General features: G+C 40.8%; 1 protein-coding gene across 4 annotated transcripts in view; it reads right to left on the bottom strand.

Annotated features, from left to right (window-relative positions):
* The window catches only part of rsrc1 (arginine/serine-rich coiled-coil 1), a 157,448-nt gene that overhangs the window by 61,245 nt on the left and 68,436 nt on the right, over nt 1-27,767 (bottom strand). For all 4 annotated transcript variants that reach the window (XM_007549376.2, XM_007549377.2, XM_007549373.2 and 1 more), the window contains exons 5-6: nt 26,431-26,467; nt 11,506-11,557 (exon numbers count right to left, since the gene is read on the bottom strand). In XM_007549376.2, the coding sequence (XP_007549438.1) occupies nt 11,506-11,557; nt 26,431-26,467 (89 nt within the window). The remainder of the gene's footprint in view (nt 1-11,505; nt 11,558-26,430; nt 26,468-27,767) is intronic.

Below are 27,767 nucleotides of genomic sequence, written 5' to 3'. Positions count from 1 at the left end.
TGGAACACCACAAACAGGCACATCATTAAGCTACTTAACTACTTGACAGTATTTCCATTTCTTTTGCAGGGTTTCAGGGTGCCAGCTGTTGTCTTCTATGTGTAGCCTTACTTCTTATGGGCCTTATTATTTTTGAAATGAGGCAAACGGAATTAAATTAAACTTAATATTTGCTTAGAAACATATTTAATTTGAAAACGATATCTCAGAATGTAATAAAATCCCAGTGCATTGAGAAAATACAAGCAACATAAAGGACATTATCAATTTCCGTATTCAGTTTAGGGTCAAGGAAAGTTAAGAAACTCTTCAACACGAGTTACCTCTTCCAACAAATTCAAAAAAGGGCTAAAACACAGCTGATTAACACGTCTTATCAAAGCGTGTCTTTTATACTCTTATTGCCTGATTGCCTGTAATTACTTTACAATTTATGTAGAAGCCAGTTTTGTCCTTTGATGTTAAAGTGTCTCCTCCTGTCAGAGGTTAGCGCTGCTTGGGAGGTAAAGTACTCCTTGTAAAAGATGAGACTTGTGTGCTCAGGGTGCCACGAGGAGCAGTCTCACCCTGCATGAATTCACAGACCACCAATCATGATTAACAACCAACACTTCTGTAATAGGTAAAAATGCGATTACATTCCTGGCATAATTGCACAGCGCTGGCCTTAGCATGAAGAATAGTGTGTCAGAGAGCAGAAATTACTCCAAATCATGAAGCAAAGTGCAGGTCAGCGCCGCTGTAATCCATTTATGTCTAATTCAAGGCCAATTGAGCTGCCACATCCATTAAATCCCTGCAGAAACATTTACAAAATGGAGGAGATGGCGTGATTCTGCGAAAACATGATTTCACAAGACAGCCTGCTAAAATATTTACAGCTCTTCCCTCACAAAGATTACCCAGCAATAATGCCACATGAATTCAAAAACACAATATCTACCGAGTTTTCTTTTCTTTATCCTCAGCGTGATCTGCATTCTTTACCTTTCTGCCTTCCCTTCCCACCTCCGCCCAAAATGCTCCGCCAGCAGTCCAAGGTAATTAAATTACTTCGCAAAGTTTACTCAACAGTAAATGGTTAGCAAAATTTAAGGTGATTGCAAATTTGCTTTTATTCCACTTCAATGGCTGGCCTCTACAAGGCACGTCTGCAAATAATTAGCACACGCATTTGCATCGAAATCGTTTAAAACCATATGTTGGAAGATTATGGAAAGCGGGCAAATTAAAAATACTCTTTTTTTTTCTGTTATGGAAATGCCTACATGTCGAGAGAAGACAGGAGGAGGGAAGTGGTCGTCTGCATGTGTATTCGAACACCGACGAGTAGGGGAGCGAAAAACCTGAGGGGCTGGCGGTGGGGTGCAGGGGGGGAGGCTTACTTGGAGGAGCTTTTTCTCAAAAGCTCGCCAGATGCCGTTTGAAATCTGCCCACTGAAGGTAAACAAAGCTTACACAATCACTTACTCTCCTGCTCTTTCTCACACACGTCCACAGAATCAGAGTGGTTTCTTTAACAGGCTCCGACTGGCAAAGTATACACGGCTCCCCAAGGTAGCACGAGTAAAGTTGTGCATAATTTGACAAGCACGTACGGTGAGCAACACCTCCGATATCAGTGAAACGACTAGTCGGACCTGTGAAGACGGAGAACGCAGAAACAACACACATCAACAAAAATATACACAATTTAGAGATGCAGGTCCTGGCTTGTTCCTGCAGTTCAATAAATTACCTCATTACTAGAAAATGAGCGAATGATTGCTAAACATGCTGTGTATGGAATTTCACACCAATTTCGAAGCCTTGACCTGAATATTTTTCAGTGTAAGACTGCTAAAAAAAAACTTAAAAAAAACTCAGAAGTTTACTTTTTTCCCCCTTTTCATGCATCAGTACAAACATGAAGAGTTTAGACTGTGGTGATCCTACAAAAGCCATAAAAACCCAGAAAACTCTATTTAAACTTGTTCACAATGACACATTTGTCATGAAATCTGTTTTTCGACAAGTTCCTGTTAAGCTTACGGTCTAAATTAAGAACGTGACCAACTCTTAAGATCCAGTGATACATAATATTGAGCTCAGTCAAGTGGCCCAGTCAAAGCCCAGACCTCAATCAGATGAGGAATTTGTGACAGGCTATTCACAGTGAATCGCCACACAACCATGAACAACATTTCAGAATCTATAGACGTACAAGCTGTGATGGCAGCATCTAGTTGAAGGGAGGAGGTATTTATGAAATCACTTACTTTATGTTTCATATTTTTATTTATTGCTATTAATTTGTAGAAATCAGTTTCCACTTTAAAATTACGATTTATTTTTGCATTTTTTTTATTAATACGGGCAATATGTGTTCATCATGGGTGAATACTTTTTTTTATAGGCGCTGTAGATGTTGCTTTGCAAGCGGAGAACATTCATTTTCCAGCGAGATAACATAAAATACGGCGGTGCTTTAATATTGTGAAATCTCGTTTCAAGCTTTTTAGTAATGAAATATTCTGTTCACCTTATGAATATTGTTTTCCCAATTTAGAAGAGAGGTTTCAAATGGCAAACGGGGGTCTGGATCCAGACATAAACGCAGTCTTTCTTTGACCAAGATCAGCTGTTGCATTCCTGAATGTCAGGTTAACAAGGATAAAATGATTAAAAATGTTTATTTTCATAGTATTCCTCTCAAATGCATTCCTGTATTCATGTATTGCCACAGAGAACAATTCTGGTTTCACATACATGATATTTTAGACATGTTTTAGCAAAATTTCTCTTTTAAAACGGGGAGAAATAACCCCAAAAATGTGTCATCTCTTCCTTACTCATGTCTCGGAGAAAACCGAGAAACAAATTCTGCACACAGCACGTGCAGAATTTGCACATGCTGTGTGGGACACTTGCATTTGAGTCCCAAAAGAAAATGTAAATAGCTGTTCAGAATTTCAGCTGGTAGTTCAGCTGAAATTCTTGAACAGCTAATAATCAGTCCATCTTTAGTGCTCTGATGATGCTTACTTAAAACTTTTGGTATAATCTTTTGCCTCCAGGATAAAGCGTTGCTTGGTCAAGCTTTATTGAACTGACCCCATAAGTGGCAGGGCTGAGAGGACGAGAGGGGGCATCGCTGGGCCACGCAGAGACGACGCAGAAGGGCCTTGTGTTTATTATACCCATAAAACAAACCAAAAAAAATCAATTGTACATAAACCTCTGATCCCGTCAGTTCTTAGGTCAGCCCGTTCCTCCCCGCTGCAGCTTACAGGAACCTCCGAACTGGAAAACCTGTGTCTCATTAAAAGGAAACGCACTTGCAGGTACAGAGCTCAAAACGTCAGGCAGATCCTTTCTTTGAACGAGCTTTCTCGTGAGAAGCCGGGAGAAACAGCTTGAGGCAAGAGGCTCCAAGTATGACTCTGTATATGAAGCTTGATAAAAGCTTTCTATCCATCCACTCTCCTCGTCGGTAGGTCAGTCTGTTTGACACTGCTGTCGGCTTGCGAGCGGGTGAGCATTAGAGGCTGTTTGTTAAAATCTAATTCAGGTATTTGAGTCCGATATAAGGCCAAGCCCCACTCCCCTCTCTGTCTCAGAGACGTAATTACGAGCGTTGACTGGAAGAGTGAGGTAATGGCACATAAATCCTGCTGATCAATGGTTACAGAGGCTAAATTACAGGACAGCCCGGTGCCATTATCCTGCCGAAGGACGGCATTCCTGCGAGCAGGCAAAGGGACTTTCAGCCGCTGGTCAGAAATACTTACATTAATGCGAACAAAGAGGAGGCTAGTTCAGAATCTCAATGAAAATATAAAACAGCTAAATGATGCGAGAGTATTCCAGCTGAAATATCAAGCTTAATTTGTGAGCTGCAAAGTAAAGTTTGTAGACTGCGCAGTTATGTCTTCACTTTTTTTTTTGTTTACTTCGTTCTTAAATTTGAATCTTAACCTCAGCTGACATGTATGTGGATGGACATGCACACAACTCTCTGTCCTTCTCTGTTTCTGGAGCTGACCCAACATGACATCAGCGTATTATCTGTGGTTCTCCAACAGTTTGGATTCTCACACACAAAACAACAGCAGCACGGTTCTGCAGAGCGCAATTTATAATTTTCCGACTGCACATGGGAATATTTATAGCACAAACCACCTGATCAATCATCACGGCGCTGCTCATTTATCACCACTGAATTCATCTCTTGTAAGGAAAATATTACTATTGTAAGTGCATCTCAATAAAGTGAAATATCACAGGGAAGGTGTTTTAGTAATTTAATTTCACAGTTAAACCTAGCATGTTGTATATAAAATGCTTGTTGTTTTAATAGAGAAATGTTATGAGCCACACAGTCATGAAGAAGACAGTCACTGGCATCGTAAGAACAGAGTGTTCAATCGCGTTAACGGAAAGTTAATCGGAAGAAAAAACTGTGGTAGCAAACGGGGCACAAGCAGCAGGAAGGAACAGTCACAGTTCTGGGAAGATTGTGACGCAAAACCCATAAAAGGGTTTGTTACAAATCCACAAGCTGCGGACTGCGGCTAGAGGAAGAACATGAGCTAAAAAAAAATGTTACGTTCCTTTTGTTCAGCCGCTGGACTGCTGCTCATCTTGCAAATGAAAGTGAACTGTTCATTTAAATTTAAATTTATGGCCCAGGAACAGAATAAAGTGAAGTTTCCAGAGTCAGTGGTGATTTGGTGGGGGTCATGTTATCTGCTGCTGTTGGTCTGTTGTGTTTTATCATCTCCAAAGTTAGCAGTGCAGCTGTCAACCAGGATATTTTGGAGCACTTTATGCTTCCCTGAGCTGACAAGCTTTACAGAGACACTGATTTCATTTTCCAGCAGGACTTGGCACCTGCCCACTCTGCCAAAGACACCAATGGCCATTGTGTTGCTGTGCTCGATTGGCCAGAAAAATCAACCTGATTACATGCAGCAATTCATGCAAAACGAGCTCTCACCTGGCACTTAGTCCACGTTCTGGACCACAACAGGAGCTAAGGCTCCAAAACCGCTTTTGTTTTGTTTTCTTAATCTGCATTTTTTTTTTTTTTTTACTTGAGAGATTAGTAAAAAATGCTAAACTTATTGTAGGACTGGTGGTTATTTTTGAGTGTTGCTGAACCATATTTAGATTTTACCTTTTAAAACGGCAACAGATGAGCTGACATGTTGAAAACGTTCTTTGCTCTTGTAATTACACCACACCGCTCTTCTAAAACAACAGAATGTGCTCCCCATTAATTTTATCTTAAAAATCCCCTTATTGCATTACAGTACCCAGTTGTTACAGCAAAGTGCTGAGGGTAGAATAATAAGACATTTTGAAACACCGACAAATAGCATGTTATTAGTAGTTATTGCAGGGCAACTCCCCTGAAGTTTTCTAACAGAAATCCCCCATGAAAGGAGGGTCATGTTAGAAGAACGCCAAAATGACCACAGTGATAGGTAATTAAAAAAAAAAAAAAACTTCAGCTGGATTCCCAAAAGAATCTGTGTTGCATTCAAACAAACACACACATAAAAAAAACGAGAAAACACAGAATCCAAGCAGCTAGATCTTCTCAGAGTCTCTGTGCCAATCAACTCTTATCCTCACAGAACAAAAGGTGGCAGCCTCCTAAATGTGGCGAATTAGCCCTTTAGTTCTAGAGGGGGTAAGGTGACACCCTCCGTGTATGTGGTCTGTTCAGCACACATCTGTCAGGGCGTGGGGCGCGGCGGGTGTGCCGGGGGGGGCAGTGGGTGGAAAAGCGGGAAGTGGAAGCAACGAGGAAGCTGAGAGCTTGAGAGAAAGGGTGTGTCTGTGTGTGAAGGACCCATGCAGAGACAGAAAGGCCTAAAACACGGTATTCACTGTGGAAGTATTAATCATAAAGGGTGATGCTGTTAAGCTGAGCTAATCAGGCACCACTCTGCTCCTTTGTGCCCGTCACTCATTAAAAAAAGCAAACATAAACACACCAAAATATATATATATATAGAACAACAGTAGAGATAGAATGATACATGCTGAAGATGATTGTCTTTTATATGTTAAAAAAATGGCTTATGACAGACTTCAAGGCAAATGTTTTATAGTTTTGTTTTGTTTAACACCGCCACTGTTGACTGAGAAGTTCAAGTTTTTAATGTCAGATCCTGCACAGGCTGCATGAAAGTTAAAAATATCAACACAAAATAAACACATTCTGCTTTAAAATAAGACGAAACAAAAACAGTTTTGTTTTGTTTTTTCCTTTTTCTTGCAAGAGTAGGTTTTAAAGAATTTCACAAATACATGGAAGTATGATAAATACCTTCTTAAGCTACACAATTATGTTTGAAGTTTCAGTTTATGGTTTTGGCCATCATGGATCTCTCTATAGGGCCTCGCCAAAAGTATTTCTGCCTCCAGAAGTTTTTTAACATTTTCTCCCTTTTACCGTGAAGGGAACATGGGAACCACGTGGAAGAAAGTTATCTGGTCAGTGGAGATTTAAACCCAACTTTTCAGCCAACATGCAACACACCATATGGGGTGGAAAACTAACACTGCATGTTAACGAGAACTCTGTAGCCACTTTGAGGCATGGAAGTGGCAGCATCATGCTGTGGGAACGCTTTTCTGCAGCCGGTCAGGTTAATCCCGAACGGAACAGAAGTTCTAATTTGGAAGACCATGTATTATTTTCCTCTTATTTCACAATGATGAGCTACGTTCCTTCAATCTGTCGCATAAAAATAAAACACATTGAAGTTTGTGAATGTAATGAAACGAGATGCTTTACACAGGAAACGCAAAACTTTTAAAGAAAAGTGCAATCGTAAAAGGTACTGTTTTAAGATTTTAGTTAAGCAGCAATTAGTAATGAAACTTTGACAAATTTAAGATCCAGAATGAAGGACTGAGCTTTCCTCCTACCAAATCCACCAAGGTATCAAACCAGAGAGAGAAAATGAATTCAGACCAGTGAGGCCCTTCCAAGTTCAAGCCTCTGATGAGATCTTAAGGATTGTTTGTTTTTCTGCTGTCGAATGTTCAAATAGGCAGAAGGAGAAGGTTTTGATGACCTCTGGCCTTCGGGTCCTAAGTGGGTGTTCTGCAAACACTCCCTATTGACGTGTGGATAAGTAGAAGCCCGCTGCCGTGCAAAGTACTTATGCTCATTTGAGTGGAAATGGACATCGCTGTGAAAAGAGCAAAGGCCCGAGCGAGTGGCTGAAAAGCGGAGAGAGCACAATATGAAGAGTGAAAGTGTCATGGTTGCCGTGTGTGCGCACGAAAATATGTGCGGATGCAAAAATCGTTCCTTTTGTGAGCGTTTCGCAGGGAAGCTGCAGCGGCTGCGGTTCAGTAGATGACGATGCAAAAATGCACAGCAATGAGGAATAAAAGGCTGAACTTCCTCTGCAGCGAACACCTGTCCAGAGGGTTTCCTGGTGATGAGGAAATCAAAGTGGAGGCATAAAACAAAAAAAAAGTGATTTAGCAGACAATATAAAAGCATTGTTGCTGTTACTCAGAGCTACAAATACAGTCCTTCAAAAAAAACATGCGACACAATGCTTTTCTGCACTGTGTCGCATGATGGCCACAAACTCAAAGGTTTTCAGTAATTTTTTAGCCTTTTGAGCTATCTGTCTAGCAGTTTGGCACATCTAGCCATTGTAACGCATGAATAAGCTTTGACCTAAACCATTGCACCGTATCTGTGGCTGGATGTATTCCTCCGCCCCCAATCTCACCCCCGTTTCCGGGTGTAACGTAGACTATGTAAGAACTTCTTTTTTCCTCCAGCTACTCACTTTTATTCAAAAGTTTTTAAATATCCACATGTGAAACTGTAAACAAATGAAATAAATAATATAATATAAAATAAAGAAATTATTTTAAAAAGTATTTTGCAACTTCTAATACGTTTGCATACAAAACTGAGTCATGTTTTGCTCCCCATCAGGTTTGATACCCAACATGATTTCTGACAAAAAGCTGTAACCCAAACGCCACCAAATGGTTGCACTCAAATTTATTCAAGGGAAGCAGAATAAAGAGGGCAAAATAAAAGTTTATGCTGTTTTTTTTTTTTTTAATTTAAAGCACATTTTACAAACTTTACTTCCTTCTAGTTCTTTTGTCATAAAATAAGAAGTTTCCGGTTCTAATGTGGCAAATTGCGACTAAGTTTAAGGGCTATGAATCGTTGGCAACAAAAATATTAACGTAATAATTTTATTTATTAATCAAAATAATAAGCATCCCTATCTTGGAAACCTGGAGTTTCTGTGTGTGTTTATATGTGTGATATGTAGGCCAGGCAGGAAGTGACCCATAAACATATCCATCCAGCTCTTTCATTGGGGGCCAGTGTTGCCCTCCTCATCCTACTCCATACACGCACACGCACACGCACACACACACACACACACACACACACATCGAAGGCCCCCAGTGAGCGTTAAGCAGGCCAGCGGGCCAGCCGAGGGGGCTCATTACAGGTTCACAGAGCCCCCCAACACAAAAGGCCTGAGCCGCTTTAGCCATGGGATGATCTGCTCTCTACTGACTAGAGAGAGTCCATAGACGGACAAAAGGCGGGAGGAGGAGGGGAAGAGGTGGAAGAGAGCGTAGAAGAGGAGAGGAGAGGAGTGGAGAGGAGAGCCGCGGGCTTTAAGGATGTCAGGAGACCCCGAGAGAGAAAGCCTGGCGGGCGCTCAGAGAGGATCGGAGGGAAGGAGGAGGAGGAAGCTTAAGCTCCACGGCTACGTCAGGACATTAACATTCACACAACCTTCCAACATCTGCTGCTTCCTCCTTGCCCTCCATCCCTATCTCCCTCTGCCCACCAACAACTCTGGAACAAAGACAGGAGGATGGAGAGTGAGCTGAGAGACACAGGAGGGACAAATAAAAAAAATAAATAAATAAAAAAGTCACTAATAAAGAAATGTAGCCAAAATAAATGAAGGATTTACTACAAGATACTTAAGTATTAATAATGATTTTTAAATAAAGAAGATGGCAGTGAGAAACAATATGCATCCCTAGCTTTTATCTGACTGGTTAAACTCAAAAAAAGTGAATCAAAGTAGTTTGGACAGGGCCGGATTTACAAGGACGTGGGCTCCTGGGCTGGAGCCAGTTTGGTGCCCGATCAGCGACAAAAAAATTCTTCTAATGCAATTAACATTACATAAATAGGTAGTTTTATACATGAACTGATGCATGGTAGGTTTAAAACATCCTGTGAAAAGTAGCTTCATTTTGTTCCCAGAAAATTACAAGAACTTCATCATTTTCAAGTATTGTTTATATTCAGAAAAGGCCCAAAATGTTAATATTTGATGTAGACCTATGAGTTTTATATAAAGTAAAATGCAAAAAGTGCATTCATTAATAAATAAATAAATAAATAAATAAATGAATAAATAATGTGGGGCTCCCCCAAACAAATTGGTGCATTAGCCCTTTTCTAAAGTCTGGCCCAGACATTATATATGTCTGATGACAGGAGGGAAAAATTTATTTTTCTTTATTTCTTCCTATTTCAGCTGCTGATCACCAATCAAGAGTTCAACTTTTAACTCAAATCTGTCACTAAACCAACTGTATCCACAGGCCTGATGCAGACCGTTCAGTCCTCTGTTGTCAGGAGGACAATCTTTGACTGGGCCATAAACGTTTTATTTGGACGCCTCCATGAGAGATAGAGAGAAAAACCAGAAACCCAACCAGCACATTAAAGCCTCTCCTCTCACGGTGCGCCAGGCCCTGAGCCTGCGTCTGCAACTGTCTGGCCCGAAGCACTCAAAGCCACAAGGCTCAAAGCCGGGAGGCTTTATTGCCATTAGCGGAACATTAGCGTTAAAGTGGGACGGAGAGGTCGGGGCATTTCGCATGCCGAGGATAAATACTGAATCAAGATCAAGCGTTCTTCTTAAACTTGACTGCTACGCAGAAATTAAGTTGTTCCCACTTCAAAAAAAACCCTCCTGTCACCACAAGTAAACTATGTCGAGTAAATTTAAAGCATGACGAAGTACATAATACATGCCTCACAAAGCGCGATTCAGCAAAATCAGATCAAGGGATGGCAGTGTTGTTCTTTGGCCTCCGCAGCAGCTGAACAAGTCTTAAGTGAGGTGCGTATGTAGCTGGCGGGTGCTTTATAGATGATGTATAGATGCCTGGTCCTTTCATATATTTCCTGTGGTGAAATTAGAGCCCTGTTCTGAAGTGCTCTGTGTATCTGAGTGTGTGTGTGTGCGTGCGTGCGTGTGTGTGTGTGCATGACTGTAAACATGAAGACATCTTTCTCCACAGTCAATCTCTGCCTGTCACATCTGGCTCGCAACTCTACCCCTCGAATACACACTGGAATATATACACCGTGTGCATGGTGACATCTATGACTTATGTACTGGGAGGAGCGTTTGAAATTAAGCTGCAGTGAATATGGGCCCGCGAGCGGTCAGAGTGGGTAGAGCGCGCGCGCTCCCAGTTGTCTGAGTGTAGCTGTGGTACGTGTGGGGAGAGAAGTGTGAGACTGCGTGTGGGAAACTGACAATGAAACCTGAAGAACATGTCATTTGCGATAAAATTTCAGAAAACAGCTGACAGCTCTTCAGATTTTCTCAGCTTTATTTATCCTCTACTCTTATATTACTTCATAATTAGATTTTTTTTTTCTCCCTTGCCAGCCAGAATATTGTGTATTCTGGGAAAGTATTTATATTCGTTGTTCGTTTTCACAGTCTATCAAGTTACAGCCCCAAATTTCAACGTGTTTTATAAGGATTTCATGGGAGAGACCGACAGAAATTAGATGCAAACCCCCCACAAAATATCTGGCCTTTAATCTGAAGCGGCAACCTGAGTAAAGAGATTAGAAAAAAACAGGCAAAAGGATGGTGGTAACTCTGGAGGAGATGCAATGACCTTCTGGTAGAAGAAACTACTGACAGGACAACTATTAGCTGTGGACTGCATAGGTCAGAAGTTCATGGAAGAGCGGCAAGAAAGCTGTCATTGAAAAGTATAAAAAAAAGACTTGCATCACTTGTTGCCCTTACAAATGAAGTAAAGGAAACAACACACATGTGGAGGAAGGTGCTCTTATGTAATTATATTTATACATTAGTACGTGTGAATTTTATAAACTCTATTGTCTGAGTCCATTTGTACTACTCATGTTCCTTGAAATGGCCTCTTGCGGGCAAATAATATCGCTATTGTGAAACATAATGTTGGCAGCATGGTGATGTGTGAGAGCTTTTCTTCAGCAGTGACAGAGAAGCTGGTAAGTGTTGATGAGTAATTCTGGAGGAAAATCTACGGGAAACACTAAAGCAGTCGGAGAAACTCTGGCACGATTTGAATCAAAGCAAAGTCATCTATTAGAATGGCTCAGTCAAAGTCCAGTTCTAAGAATCCATTTCTGTCTCTAAATATGTGGAGAAGTCAGACTTACATGGAAGTGGACAAACATGAATGTTATGCACTTACCTGCTGCCTGCAGGACCAAATGCATTCGAACCTTCGCCTGCTCTGCTGGAGTCTGCAGGAAAGTGACAAACAGGTGGGGTTGTCTTGGTTACAGGTCATCAGGAGGAAGGTCAAGTTTGTTCAGGGCAAATAAGCAGAAAAAAAATGACAATAAACAGAACCAAACCTGCTTACAGAGAAAAGTAATAAAAACATCTGTGTTAAAATGAGGTATGTGTATTTGTTTGGCTTTAAGAACAAAGCATTTATAAGAAACTTCAAATAAATTGTGTCATGATGTTGATATACTTTATCCAATTACTGTCTTCACGTTACCCTTTTCCTGACTGATACTTTTGTAACATCTTTAAAAAAGTGAGTTGTGCTAAAGTACATAAATAACTAAATGTCAAGAATATTGATTTAGGACAGCTAAGCATTATTCCAGTTTAATTAAATTCACCATCATTTATGACCAGAGTGAACTAAAGAAATTTAAAACTGGATCAACTGAGTCTGTTTCAGGATGTGAACACTTACGCAACCAGGTTCTTGCAGCTTTTTTTTTTTTTTTTTTAATGTTTAAAAATTTAGCAAACTCATTTGTTTGTTTTTCTTCTGTTGGAAACTGTGGCCCAAAAGTAGAAAAAGTATATTAGTATCTAGCTTTTCATGATAAAAATGGTATTTTAACAGGGGTGCCAACACTTTTGAAAGCTTCTGAGTCAATTTGCTTCTCGGAGTAAATCAGATCCAAAGTCGGAAGAACAATCAGCTCGTTTACTTTGCCGCGCCGCCGCCTGAGAGATCACACAGCCCAGGACAGATGCCATACTCGCACAACTTCATCCATGTAATATTGTGATAAAACAGCTTTGTCCCTTAGGCTAAAACAAATTTCACCCACGATAATCTTTAACTGCCACTATTACACTATTATGCACCCGTAAAAATGTCCTCACAGAGTACCCAGGGACAACTTTAGCGAGTTACTAACCCCGTCATCTGTGGAAGGAAAAGAGAAAAAAAAATAAAAAATACCCTGCTGGTGAAAAATAAAAAGAAAGCAACAACTCTGACACACCAGGGAGAATCAATGAAAAAGAGATAAAGAGAAATTTAGAGACAAAGAACGAGAGCGAGAGAAGTGAGAGGGGAAGAGAGAAAACAAAAGCTGCTGTAACAAGTCTTTGGAGAGTTGGATAAGAGGGCACAGAGAGCACATTTTACAAAGATCACAGCCAAAGACTCAACATATTCCCCTTCCTGTTGTGTGCGCGCTCGCTCGCCGGCGCGTGCGCGGGACACATTAAGCGGGAGCCAACGGGGGAGGGCCCTGCGCTTTGACAGCTGTATTGGGAGGCGCAGCTCTTTTTCCTGACATGCCCTCTCAAAAGGGCCTCGCTGTAATTCCAATATCATTGCTATTAGATTTGTGGGTCTTAATTGTCAAGAAAGAATGATGGCTACGACGGAGCTATAAAAAGGCAGCGCGCGCCGCAGATTGCTCTTGGAAGGTTTTTGTGGCGCTGCCGGAGCACGGCGGCCCCTCGTTACCATGCAGCGGTGGAGACGGCGTGTAGGATTAGAGAGAAATTAAATGCTAATGGGGATGGGATCTGAATCTGCTGCCTGGGAGCATCATTTAGACGACAAGGCCGGGGCGTCGCTGACAGGCAGCGCTTCCTCCCTCCTCCTCCGCCTCCTCCTGCTCACCCAGCTTTTCCTCTCAATGTTCCCGTCTTCTCACTCCCCGCTCCCACCGCTGGCAGGAAAAAAAATCAGATTTATCAAACTGTAAACTTGTCACTTTGTAAAAACGTCACTTTTCGGTGGCAGTCAGGGGAAATATAATGACCCGCTTTAATGTCATGATGTCAGGGTGCCGCATCCTAGACGGAACGCGCTTCAAGGCGCCGCGCAGACACCCGCCGGGATGCACTTAATGCAAGTTAGGGGTAGCGTGCGTGTACGGGTTCTGCTTGAAAACCTAAAATAAAATGTGCTATTATGCCTTTTTAAAAAAAAAAAAAAAGGCACAGCGATTGCTTCCATATCGGCGTCCACGAGAAACCGATAAAACGATATCTGTTAGCATCTTTGAAGCCGTTTTCCTCGTTTGCAGCAAAGGCGAGGGATTAGAGGCAACGACGTGAAATCGCTGTACTGGATTCAAACCCGCTGCTCTTCAGATTACCCTGCTGAACAATTACAATGACACACAGCTCAGTCACGGCACAATCAGTCACCTTAAGCAATAACACCACACATAAATACGTCACAATCATTTTAGTTACAGTTTATTACCATGCACACCCAGTAATTACATTAGCATTTGTTTACGTTGGCCTTGAGGTATATGTAGGACCACGCATTGTGAACACACAACCGCACGCACACACACTCACGCACACACACAAAGCAAGCTCAAGTGGAACTAAACATTGAATCCTAACATTGGTGTGCTCTGCTCTGTCAGCACTGGAGCTCTATACAAAAATCCCGGTCAGGATTTCCCCCCACATGTACCGCGATATGCGAGAAAAGTTATAAGTGAGAAATTAAATTAAGCTGCATCTTCATTACTCTGTGGTATCAGAGCTCAGGATGACCATTTCAACAACTTTAAAAAGTCACAACAGCATAATTCAGTTTACAGTGTTAAATGGGACATTTAAACTGTTTTGAGTGACTTTCATTGGCAATTAGCACAGTTAGCATCTGTAGCTGTTTCCTGCGTTGTACATATTTCTACACAGTGTCTGCTCTTCCATCAGTCAGACAACATTTTCAAGCAAGGGGAGGAGTGGATATTCTTTCATATCATACATTCGTCTCGGTTTATTTGAAAAGCATTAACGACATTAAAGAAATAAGTGGAATACAAACCAGTTTTGCAGTAATAAACGGAGACTGATAGAAGAAAATGTGTCCCAAAGTATAAAGGACTGCTAAACAGTCTTACAATTACATATTTTTTTGCTTTCCAACACATTGTTCCCTTATTTCACGTAGCTACTTCCTCTGCGCATAATTAATTAGCAAACAATAAAGAAGTCAGTAACTGAGCTCTCCAGAGGCAGGTTTTTGCACCTCCCACAGGGAGGAAGGCGTCTGAAGTGGCATCCCACCGTACGCAGACAAACATGAGGGAGAAGATGTTCTGGGTGGGTTTCTGTTTAGAGAGACATTTTGATTTAAACGAGCAGAGATCGAATGCTAAATAGAACCAGGTGATAAGTCGGAGATATGTTGCTCAAAAGAGAAAGAAAAAGAAAAAAAAAGAGACAGGAAGAAAGAAGGAAGAAGGTTAATATACTTCTTCTATTGAACGGCGTTACATTACAGAGCAATTCATACAGTTAATGGACTTCACTTATGTACTGCAGTGCTGTTAACCAGTGAAAAGGATGACGTGCCTGGCAATAACTCTAACTGATGTAGTGTGTAGTGCCTGTGTCCAAACGCTGTTTGTCCCTCTTTGATTTTTTTTTTCTCTAAACGCCAGCATTTTTTCCTCCTTTGTTCCTAATGAGGAGATGGCGTATGCGGCCACCTAGAGAAAAAAAAAAAACAACAAAAAACAAAACTGCTGCACCCAGCATCTTTTGTCAAACATTTCTACAACAATTATTTGTTCTTTCACTTTTGGTTCAAGATCTCAAAAATTCCCGTTGAAGCTGACAGCATCGCCCCGGTAAAGAGAGCAGGAGAACAGACCTTAAATCTTAATCGGTATTAAATAAGAGGAGTAAACGATCACAAGGAAGACTAAAAAAAGGAGGGCCGGGATCAGAGACGAGCTCCAAATGTTACTGCTGAAAATGTGATGAGGACAGAGTGGAAACTGCTGAAAGGTAGCCTGTTTGAAATTTCTCTCTTGTTCATAGAAAATCCATCCAATTATACAATCAAATCTCTGCAGGCCAGTCTTTGTAACCTGCAACAGCCAGACACCTACTGAAATATAGATATAGGTGTACTTCCAGACTCTTTTTTTTTCATACAAAGTCAGACCTATACAAATCCAGATCAATGGGAAACTCTGTTGTTAGCTAGAGTAAATAACCTGATAGGATTCAAACTTAAACTGGAGTTAAAATAAGCACATCAGCTGGACAGTGGACATTTCATACACACCCGGATTAACTGTTGCTCTTTAATGACTAAAATGCTGGTACTCCTAAAAACTACTAATGCAAAAATTCATCAGATTCTTCTAGGTTTTATATGTTCTTGTACATTAGGGTTTTTTTTGTGATAAACAATGTTATTTTTGGTTGCTGCTGTCTCCTAATTTCATTAAAAATGTTCTATTAAAACATCCAATTTTACCAAAGTGGCTTATTTTTGTTCATCTTGTCAATCTGCATTAACCATCCAACATTCAAAGTGCACATACTTTCTCTTTGTGATACGTAAAGCAGACTACTGGATGTGAACCACATTAGTTGGAGCGCCACTGAATCCATTTAAGGCAAAAATCCTTCCACCTCACCATCAACGCTTGTAGGAAGAGTCCTAAAAAAAAATAAAATTAAAAAAAAAATAAAAAAGTCCTGCGTTAGACAAATCTACCACTATTTGTTTATTACTGCCAGATAACACTTGCCGTACACATGACAGGAAGTCCAGCGTGCTCCCAATAAGCCCTTTAGCCTGCGCCGCTACCTAATCACAGCGACGACAGACGCACTGAGACACGCTCAGTCCAGTTAAGTGCCCAGTGTCTGTTGCGCTACTCAAAAATAAACACATCCCATTAGAAAAATAAATTATCCTCACTCTGCTTTGTAAAGACAATGCAATCCTGTGTATAATGAGCATGCAGGAAATTTAATCTATTTGTAGCCTTGTTCTGGTAAAGCAGGAGATTATTATCGTCATTATTACCACTGAGGCTGGGGCCAGGAAGGCAAAGCGGGAGCGTGGTCGGTCAGTTCATAACTGGAGGACACAAAGAAAGGAAGAGCAAAGGTCAAACAGGACGTTTCTGCCGAAGTCGGGACCAGATTTGTTGGACTGCTTGTCTCACTAAGTGATTTATTTTCTCACTCACGTTTCGGCAAATAGGAGAGAAAAGGAACAAACCATGAAACTGCGGCAAACGCCTCGCTGTCGGCAGCGGTCTGTCCCTTGCATAATCTGCGCGCCCGTTTGTTTTTCACTAATCTCTCTGTCAATCTGTGATAATGATCTTCAATTCACGTCAGTCTACCAGCTCATGTGAGAAATTAATAAAATCTGGGGAAGAGAGCGGGAAGACGGGGTGATGAGGGAAGCGCTGCTCATCTTCCTCCATGATTAGTTGAGCTCTTAAATCGGCAGACGCAATAAGCGATCATCACTCAGGCAGTTCCAAGGAGCAGCAGAAACTGGAAATTATCACTGATAGAGCAGCATTCAGAAAGAAATTAGGTCAACTCTGGAGGAAAACTGCACAAAACAAAGCTTCCATCTTGCACCATTAACTAGTTTATGCTTAAAAGCAGGTGTAAATTATTTTTTTAAAAATGTAGAGAAGCAACATTTAAGCTGGGAAAGGAAACAAAAAGAACTTTTATGCTGGAGCAGTCAACAGAAATGATGATACATTAACCTGTACTAACATAGTTATTAGAAAACTATAACTTTTCTCCTTATTTACATGCAAATAATTGTTTTTGCATGAAAAAAGTGTGACTTTTCAATCACACCCTTGAAAAAGTTAACAGCAGAATAGTGATAGGATATTTTCCCAGGCTGTTTTACTTCGTTTCAACTCTGCTTCCATTAAATTTCAATGCAAAAATGAAGAGGTTAATGACTGGGAGGAAGGGGCAAGCAGTTAGCAGTGTAATACTTCAAATTTTAATTGCCTCACAGCTTTAATATATGTAACATGACCATCACAAAGGGGTGATTGGATGCAAAATTTGATGGGCCATAATATTTCATGTGCCTTACATTCACACTGTGCATGACAATAACATAGTTGGCCAGTTAGATGGACTTTCACTGTCTTTTCGAAGTCGATACTTGACATGGTGGCTACGATGCTAACACTCAAAGGCGGATTTAGGTGGCTAGAAAAACGTCATTCTATTGCAAATCGAACGTTCAACAATAACATGATAAATTTATGCTTTCCTAATAGTAAGTGGATCTTAAGATCTTTTGCTTTTAAATGTTAATTATGTTGCCGCTCATCTGTCACCACCTAATGGTGAGGACTTTTGAAGAGGTGTTCAGTGAAGGTATTTTCACTAATGGTTCTCTTACCTGTAGTGCTAAATTCATTTGAAAAAATCACATATCAAAGTGGGTTTGTAGAAAAGCGAATAAATCCTCGCAGCTGGTGAAAAGGCGATGCTGATTTCAGCAATTTGAAACGACAACCCGAAACTGTTAATAATACTGTAGAAGAAGGGAATTCATGCGAAATTGTTGGGAAACTGGGGAGAAGATAAATGGATGAAATACTAAGATCTTTTGGACATAGGCCACATTTTACTCAGCTATTCTGACCTAACTGCACGTCACTGTAGACAAAAATGTAGATCACGAAGCACATGCAGCGCAGACCAACGTTTGATTTTTTTTTTTTCTTTTTTGTTTTACAGTTCACATCAACCATAAGTATTTAACAACCTTGTGTCTGTTCTGCTCTGAGGGAGGGAAATGTTCATGTTTTATAACTATCCCAGCTCATTTCCATCGAAAATGGAAGAGGGAGTCGGATGTACAGTGATTTTATCAGTCAAAAAGTTGCTTCATTGTTTGAACAGAGAAGCAAATTATTGTTCTGAAAGTTACACAATGTCTTTATTTTATTTATTTATTTATTGCCGACACAAAGGCAGAGTGGAAAGTCCACAAACACTGAGCCTGAGCAATAACTCATCTGAAATAATCTGTATTCAGGATGGACAAGACGCTTCATTTTTCAAAACTAGAACTGGTTGCAAAAGTTTCAATTTATTCAGAATTATTTCTGAAAAGATTAACATTCTTTTGATAACTGAATTCATTTAAATTGCTGTTTGTTAGCACGCAGTATGGATTGGGTTGGGGCTTTCCATAGGCTTATCATTATCAGCGATCCAATCCGAAACCAGCTCCGATGTTTGTTTGGGACGATTGTCCAAATGCTCCGACTAAGTCCGAGTTTCCACCGTCTGACCCAAACTGACAGACTTCAGAAGATGAAAAGTTAGTAAAGATGTTTAAGAATACCATTAAAGCTAAACTCAGAATAAACTGGAAACTGCTCGAACATCAAGTGGTTGAAACAATCCCACCTCCACAACTCACCAAATTTACCACAAATCAACAACTTCAAAACTGTAAGATATGTCCAGGTGTTTCATACTAAATACATATCAGAACTGGTTTTTATAATGGATAAAACAGGCTAGCATTATACTCCTGGAATGGGCCAAACTTTAACATCATTCAAAATTTATAGAGTATCCTTAAAAGCCCAGCCTGTGCCAGGAAGCCAATTTAGGTAAAGTCCAACGATTCTGAACGGGAAAGTAGTGAAGCAATCACAATCATGACTGGTTAAGGGCTTTTTACCAAATTTTAGAGGAGACTGGGGGTATATGATGGTGCTAAATAATCAATCCACCCTTAAAAAGGGCAGCTCGCTATTCATTCATACCCAGACGTTTCCCTAGCGATGTAAGCTAAAAAAATAAACAGTTCAGAGTGAAACTTTTATGCATTTTTCTGACTTTGAAGACAAGAAAAATCCTAAAAAAAAATCCTACTTTCAGATTTGCAATTCAAACTAAAAAAGTCAGGAAAATAAATGAACGTCTCGGTAAAATGTCAGTAAACTCTCCATACATTTGAAATCTCTCTCAAGCAACCATGTTGAGGAAAAAAAGAGCACATCATCTGTCCATACGCTGGAACATTAATCCTAATTGCGACACCTTAACCATCATTTTCTGTCAATAACCTGTTTCCAATATGCACACGCGCACGCGAGGCCGCCTCACCCCAACTAACTCTCCTTATCCTGCAGTTGATATGCTCAATATTCATCTCATTATATTTTTAAAGTCTTCATCTGTTTCCATTTTCTTTTATTTGTTGAATCCCGCCCGGGCTTCTTCTGCATCTCCTCGTTCTCCTCCCCGCCCTCCCAAACAAACACGCAGATATATCCCGTACCCAAAAGAGGCCAGAGGAAAACAGAGCCCTTCGAAAATGCAATATTTCTGTTTTTAATATCGAGGTCTATAAGATCAGGGCAGAGATGGGTTCCACGGCAATATGTTTATTTATATATTTTATAAGAAGAGAGAGGGGGGGGAGTAATCCTGCCTATCAGTGTATGTATTTGGGAGGCCGGAGCCACTGTATCGGAGCTCATCTTATATGAAAAATAATGTTGTGTATGGATATACTTTTATATATAATGGCAATATGGGATCAGGGCTCTTTTACAATGTGCCATACTTCAGGCTAGGGCTAACAGCATTTTATGACCCACCAGCAGTTCATCTTCATGTCCCAGGCAGGCAGGAGCACTGCATAATAATGTCGTTTCCTGCCCCCAAATGCTATTTCACAGGCCGGGGCTCATTTCTCAAACTTCACCACTTTTACAATTTCCTAAACTTTTATTCCCGTCATTATTACCAACAAGATTTCATTACGTATTTAGAATGTAAACAAGTCTGAGTAATGACACTCCCCCTCCCCGTCCTCTCCTCCTTCCCCTCTTCTTCCTCCGCCCCGCCGTCTCCCTGGATTCATTCCCGCTGATGGCTCCGTCGCTATCTTGGCTGCAGACACGAAAAAGTACAAACGCGCACGCACCAAAGCGTGCGCGCGAGTTCAAGCGACTCTTTCGCTCCGTGTTGGGAGCCACGCGCACCCGCGCGCGTGCGTGCGCTGCCATAAACAAGTTGCGGCACGAAAACCCGTGGCCGTTTACTGCTCGGCGCTCCGAGACGTGTTCCTCGGCGCGTGCGTGCGTTTCTGATAAAGGGGGTGGAAGGAGTTTTATACTCAACTCACATAAATCATGTAGAAGAAAAATGAGCAAATGTGCAGGCTAACTCATCTTCTCCCCATCCGGAGAAAATGAAATTCACTGGAATACCTATCAAAACTGCAATCATCCAGAGATAATATCTTCTTTGGTCTATCTGCACTTTCCGATTTAATTTCCTCCATGCCCTTGACATCCAGCGATACCATTAAGATGAAGCACATACAGTAAGGGAGTAGTTCTCACGTTCTGATGTATGAGATCTCCCCGCGCTTAATGTAATATCATCATTTGCAAATTAATGCAATCTTTCTTTTGTTTGGTGATGCTTTGGGTTTTCTTTTTTTTCTTTTCTTTTTGGTAGGGGTGTGAGCGGATGGAAAGACAGTGACGAGGAGGGGAATAATGGAGGGGGGGAATAAACATGTGATTTGTGAGAAAGGAGGGACAAAAATGGAGGTATTGCAAAAACTTTGAACCCCCTGTTCAACGCTAGAATGACATGCAATTATGTGTAGGCCTGCCCCGAGTCAGGGGTCAGTCAAATTACTCCATCATTTAGCCCCGGTGTGGAGATGAGAGAGAAAAAAAGAACGACGACCCCCCCCTCTCTCATTCATACCGCCACCCTCTTTGGCTCCAGCGTCTTGCAAACATCCAACACTGCATCAAATCACAAAATCATTAGTGTAATAAGCATGGAAATCTGTTTGCAGATTATTACTGACATCCCCTCCCCACAAACCACCACAATCAGCACCCCCCCCGTTCTACTCCTTTATCTGTTTCCCTTCTTTATCCTTTTTATCCCAAACAATCACTCACGGTGTGATGATATATTCAGCTCACCAAAAAAAGAACAGATTTTAAAAATCACAAGATGTGGGGCAAAGAAGGAATCTGTGTGGGGAGCTGAAGATTAGGGTGATGGCAAGGAGGCCTTCCAACCTGAAAAGACATCAACAAAGATACATGTTTTTGTTAACCGCAATTCTGATTTTCATTTTGGATCGTCGACTCCTGATCAAAATACCTGAACACACAGTCAAGCAGACAGGTTTCTTTTATTGTAGTAAAAATCATCTCTTTCCAGTAAACCAGAATCGATTGTAGAAAGTTGCTTTAAATTATCAGCGGGGGACGGAAAAACCAAAACTGCAAATGGTTGGGATATTATTACTATACGGGCGACATGATGAACACCTGCTGTTAGTATTACTAAAGAAGATTGACTTGCAGCATTCACCAGAGACTAGCCAGTCACTTATCGTTCAATAGTCAATCCTTTTTCACGCTTTAGCTCATATTTAGAACCCATGGTCGATTCTGTCAACCACATTGTACCCTTTTCGACAACTGAAAAGGGTATTTGTCGTACTATAGCTGCCCCTCCAATCAGGTCAGTTGTTGAAATTTTTTAAAATTATCTTCCAACAACATCCCCCACCCCCTTTACCAGGAGTTGGACATTGGTGGGTGCAAATTTCCACCCCTAAGAACAGTCGACTACAAAATCAACACAAATTCAGGACTACTTCCCTTTGCACCTTCAAAATGAGGCTTACAAGATGGCGATTCCAGCAGAGGAGTTCACAAAAATTGATTGGAAATATTGTGACGTTTTAAAAAGTGCATGACTGAGTTAGCTAGGCTAGCTCGTTACAACTCGAACAATCACTTTCATTGAGAAGAAAAGCAGGAGATCAAGCAGCAGCAACGAAAGGAATGGATTTGATTGAAGAACATCCTTGAAACAACAACGGTCCCGATCCAGACTAGAGTCACACATTTGGACTTTTCCGGGCGGATCGTATTCCACTTTAAGTGACGGCAGGTTTGTCTCGCGGTTGTTGTTGGAGCGTGTTGTCTTGTATACAGCTGCTGCTGCCGCTCTGTCAGCAGGCCGACCAGACCATTCGCCTCAGTAAACTTTTCAACTCACCGAGGGACGTTTACACAGCAGCCATGCCTGAAGTGGGCCATGTGGCCGACAGAACGCTGGCATCAAGCGCAGAAAGATGCCTGATTCTAAACTGTCTCTAATTGATAAAACAGCATTATATTACACAGATACAGACTATTTAGGAGGTACAAGATCCTTCTGATTTATGACATGTTGCAACTGCAATATTTACACGCATTAAAAATGCATTAAAACAAAAGCGTGTTTTGCTTTTAAGGAAAAAAAAAAAAAAGAAAACATTCAATTTCACCTGAAGAGCTCCAGCTGAAACCTCACTGTGAACATAAGACTTCCTAGTTCAGTTTCCAACAAAAGGCGACCTCAACTTAACCCCGTGACCGCAGACTGACCTGTAAGCTATCCTCCGCCATCACAGGGCGTCCAACCCTCTCCCCCCCGAAACTGTTGACACGTCTTCTTCATGCCCTACTCCTCTCCCCTCCCCTTTTTTTTTTCTGTTCTCTTTCTGTCCATCCTCGGGCAGTGTGTGCAGTTAGAGCGATGGGTACAGCTGCTGATTGAGCCAGCAGCCCTGATGATGCTGATTCCTCGCGTTATTGATTGAGCTGCTGGCTTTCTTCTGCTCTGCTCTTAAAAAGCGGTACATCTGGACCGATTAGCTGCTGTAGGCCACCTCTTTCTCCCAGAGCAACAAAATCCGCCTTGATGCTTCTCGCGTTTTGTCCGCTCGAGTGTTATTTGGACGCGCTGCATTCGCGTACCGCAAGCTGAAAGTAAAAGCGGAGCGCTGGGAGCAATTAACTTCAGTGTTTCCCTCCTCATCGCTACTGATTCTATTCAGTCAATCTGGTGAAACACAAAGGGGGGGAAAAAAATAATAAAAAATACAAAAAAACAAACAATGAAACAAACCTCAGACCACACAGATCTTAATTGGCTGCCTAATTACTTCAGCAGTCATTCACTTTTTACAGTTAACAGAAGAGGGTAATGCTGGCAAGATCAAATACAAGGAAAATGGGAACAAAAGAGCCTGCCTGTCACACCAGCTTAGATGCTTAACAGCTACTCAAAAAACAATTATTTGAGGAAAAAAATATGGAATAATCTTCGTTTTCTTCCAGAATCAAAAAGACGCAACTTTGCAGACGACATGTTCAAGGTACTCGTTTGACAACATGACGTTCCTTTGCTTTATGACGCCCCAAGCCGAGCGTAAATATCATTTATGCTCCAATCTTAAGCGCGGTAGATCAACAGAGAGTCATAAATGCCTGTTTGGAAATCTTCAGGGTTGTGCGTTGTACATGTAGATTGAGGCATTGAAAGAAAAAAGTGTTTGAACAGCCCCGCAAACTCCGGCTCCGAGTGAGATGAGCTCCATTATTTACAGTTTTCCGTCCCGAATCGTAATCAGAGCCTTGCGCTCCGCAGGCAGCTGCCTACTGGGGTGCAATCTCTCCCCTAAGCATAAACACGCCCATAAATCCAAACACTCGGTATTCGGGGATTCAAATTCCCTCACATATAAATACGGAGAGCATCCCGGTAAATACACAGATGTGAGCTTGTGTGTGTGAATATGTAGCTCTTATAAACAGGGTCACCCTGATGAGGAGGATAAGGACGTAGCGGGAGGCAGTAATTAAACAATACATTTTAATAAGAAGTCCTTGTGGGTAAACTCGCTGAACCAGTTGAGGTCGTGTGTTACTTGGAGAGCTCAACAAAATGCTTAACAGAGACCTTTTGTAGATTATCACGAATCGGGCCTGGAAAATCTGGATTAAAACGGAAATCAAACAGCAGTTTCTATAACTATTGGCACTCCGGATAAAGTGCTGTAACTTAATATCTTAATATTAAGTGTGTGTGGTCACAAGTTGGTTCAGCTTTGTTCAAAGATCTACCTGTTTTGGACCTTCAAAAACCTGCAGCCATTTACTGACTTTTGAAGGAAAACATGAACCTGACCAAATCAAATTGCATGATCTCACGTCTTTCCCATTTTGAAGAATCTGTGTGATAAATGGGGCTCTGTGTTTCAACAATGCTACTGTCAAGTTGTTGTTTTTTTGACAGCACGACTTCAAAACCACTGCGCTTTACCAAAGTTTTTCTTTTTACTGTCAAGCTAAGTCAAATAAAAATAAATAAATAAGTGAAAATGTTGACTTCTTCGCCACCTACAGGCGCCGACATTGACCAGAAAAGAAATACACTTACATGTTTGTTTTCAAAAATAATAAAAAATAAATAAAATTCTCATTTTGACAAAAAAGGAGTAGCGTCGGTGCTTCTTAAAAGTTACATTAAATCTTTAAATCTGTACAGGAAAGAAAAACAAAAAAGCCAAAAACACAAACACCATCTTCTAGAGGTTCTGATGGGGTAAAAGGCAATAAATATAAAATTCTGTTAATTAAAGAATAAAAAGTTGTCAGACAACTTAAAGGAAAAAGTTAGATTGCAAAAATGTACAAAAATATATAAGAATGCCTACAACACACGATTTCTTACCCCACTAAATAAACATGCACGGATTAGAGTTTGGATTTATTTGTCATTTTCTTTTCGGTGTAAGGTCACACTAGTGCAAGAAAAGAAATCAATTTCCAGCTTTTCATAAACAAAGATACCGAAAACGTTAAACTATATATGCTTAGATAAATGCTTTGCTTCTAGTTATGTTAGTTCAGCAAAATTAAATTAGAAACTAAACGTTTGCAGCAGAACTCAGCGGATATGAGAACCGTAGAAGGGCCACTCAATTTCAGAGCTTTTTTTTTCTTTTTTCTCTTTTTTTTTTTCAAAATAAAAAGTTCCCTTAAGGTTAATACTTTGCTCCCAAGCACATAAACAAACTGCATCAGCTGCACTAATTTGTACCTTCAAGCATACAGCACTTAAGAGTAAAGCACTTGCAGATGTATTCATCAGTACACTGACCCTGAATCGTTGTGGTCTTTCCTATTTCAGCCGCATACATAAGAGGAAACACTCATCTCAGCATTAGATATAGGCGCTCATAATGTTTGCTTGGGTATAACCGCCCATAAGAGTATTGATTACTGCTGTTTATGCATCTAAACCCCTCGTGAATAATTTAAATAACATTTTACGGAGACGTGCATCAATCACACCTGCACACCCACACCGACACAATCACAATACCCAGGAAAGACCATTTCTAATTTCCTATTTAAAGATATGATAGGCCTAATGGATGTTTAACTCTAAAATGTTTTAGGAAAATATACCCCATACACTACTTCATATTCAAATTTGATTTTTTTTTTTTTTTTGAGGTGGGGAGGTGGTTAAGTCTCCTACGAAACAATATATTAAAGAATTTCTGAAGGTTGTCTGGAGGAGTTCCAGATAGTTACACACTCCACAAATCTGGTTTATATGGAAGACTAACACCAGATTTTTTGTTGTTGCTGCCATGTGACCAAATGCAGTAAAATTCTAGATAAATAACTAAGCTCTGAAGACCACTCGATTGAAATTTGTTGTTTTGAAGAACCGATTTCAACCTGGAGATCCGGGGTCGGTCATTTCTGTAGCACATTCGGGGTCATTTGCGTACAGCGAGGTGGGGCGTGGGTCATTTGTGTAAGGTGCTGGAAGCTGCGGTTTTAGTATGCAGGGAGGCAGGGGAGGAGGGAGGGCATGTGACATCCACAGAGAGGCGGGACCCTCTTTGACCCCTGTCTATAATTCATCCCCTGGAATATGGGCCGCATCAAACCTTGGTTTCTTCCCGCCCAAAAAGAGAGAGAGAGAGGGAAAAAAAAAAAAGAGACCTTCTCACTTTGTTGCATGGAACTCTGACCCTGGATTAAAGCAACCAGCAAGAGAAAACCTGGTGATTAAATTTTCAGGCCCGTCCCAGGAGAGCAGAACCAGAAGGTCCTTGATTCACAGACAGAAAGAGACTGAGGAAAGGGACCATGTCGGCAGGATAACCAATACCAAACGAGGAAGGCAAGGTGTGTGTGTGAATGTGTGTGTGCTGAATACAACTTACCAGATGCTCTAATTTGTCTTTGATACTCCCAGAATCCCTGAAACACACAAACACAAATTCCCCTTACTTTAAAAAAACAGATTCAGACATAAAAACTCATTCCATAGCAGCTGGATTTTTCTCAAGCGTCCACACACACCAAAAACAATCTACAACACACTCTTGATCACATGTAATAGTACGGGATCTGGTTTGTCTCAACATAGATGGTCTGGGTTGCAAATTATGCAACTTCTGTTTGTTTACAACAAAGTGGCGCGAAAAGTAGACAAACATTGTAAAAGTTCTGTTTGAGTCCAACAACTGAATATGGAATAAGCAAATATAATGTTGAGGTTTCTGTATGCAGTGCATCTCTAAGAATTAAACGCATTATTTCAAGCTTTTTTTTGTTACAACTGAAATGATAAAATTAGCAAAAAGCGATACTCAGTCTCGACTGCCAAGTATGTTGTAAGTCTCTTTGCTAAGTGCATCTACAATGCTTTTATGAGTTGAGAAGCACCTCTAAGCTATTCTCATGAGTTTTAAAAATTGTGGCATTTTAAGGTGAAAGGGCATATTTTCTGTTCTTATTGTCAATGTTTAAAGGAAGGCGTGTCTACCTGTCCGATTAATGCTTTAAGAAAAATACAAACACTATCTCAGATAAGAAGACTATCAACTACGGTGCAACTAGTCCAATAAATCTGGTAACAGGTTGAACAGACAACCCACACCGTCCTGATGTCTGCTGCACACATCCGGTCAAATGCTAACTGGCTTAGCGCTAGCTGCAGGCAGAGTGAGTGAAGGCAACAGGTGGAGGCTGAAGAAGAAAGCAGTGTTTGTGCCATCAGTATGTTGGACAGACTAACAAAAAAAAAAAAAACGGTATTTACATGAGAAAAGACATGGAAAATATTAGGCGCACGAGTGCAACCAAGATGGATTTGTGGTCTCACTCTGGGAGACATGTTTTAGTCGAGGGGAAAAAACTGCATAACTCGCCCGCTGAGAATCACAAAGATTATCCAAAATCGTCTCGGTATTAACTGATGTTCAGTCAGCAAGCCTCACACTGAAGAAAATCACAATAATCAGAGTAAACGATCTTTATGACATCACAGAGGTTTTGGTTAATCAAACGGAAAATAACCACACAGATTTATCCTAATTGCCGACCTCTAAGGCTGAAATGCAGAGCGCATTTCAATGCTTTCTGCATCTAAACCAGACTGAGGTTAACTAATACTGTCGCCACACTGCTGGCAGGCGTGATGATCATTTCCAACTACAAAGAAAGAGATGGGAGCTTATGATCTGTGAATTAATAATAATAATAATAATAATAATAA

Source organism: Poecilia formosa, unplaced genomic scaffold (assembly GCF_000485575.1).
Source record: "Poecilia formosa unplaced genomic scaffold, Poecilia_formosa-5.1.2 Scaffold31, whole genome shotgun sequence".
NCBI lineage: Eukaryota > Metazoa > Chordata > Actinopteri > Cyprinodontiformes > Poeciliidae > Poecilia > Poecilia formosa.
Note: the sequence above shows the minus strand (reverse complement) of the source record. Positions and strands in the feature narration are given on the sequence as shown.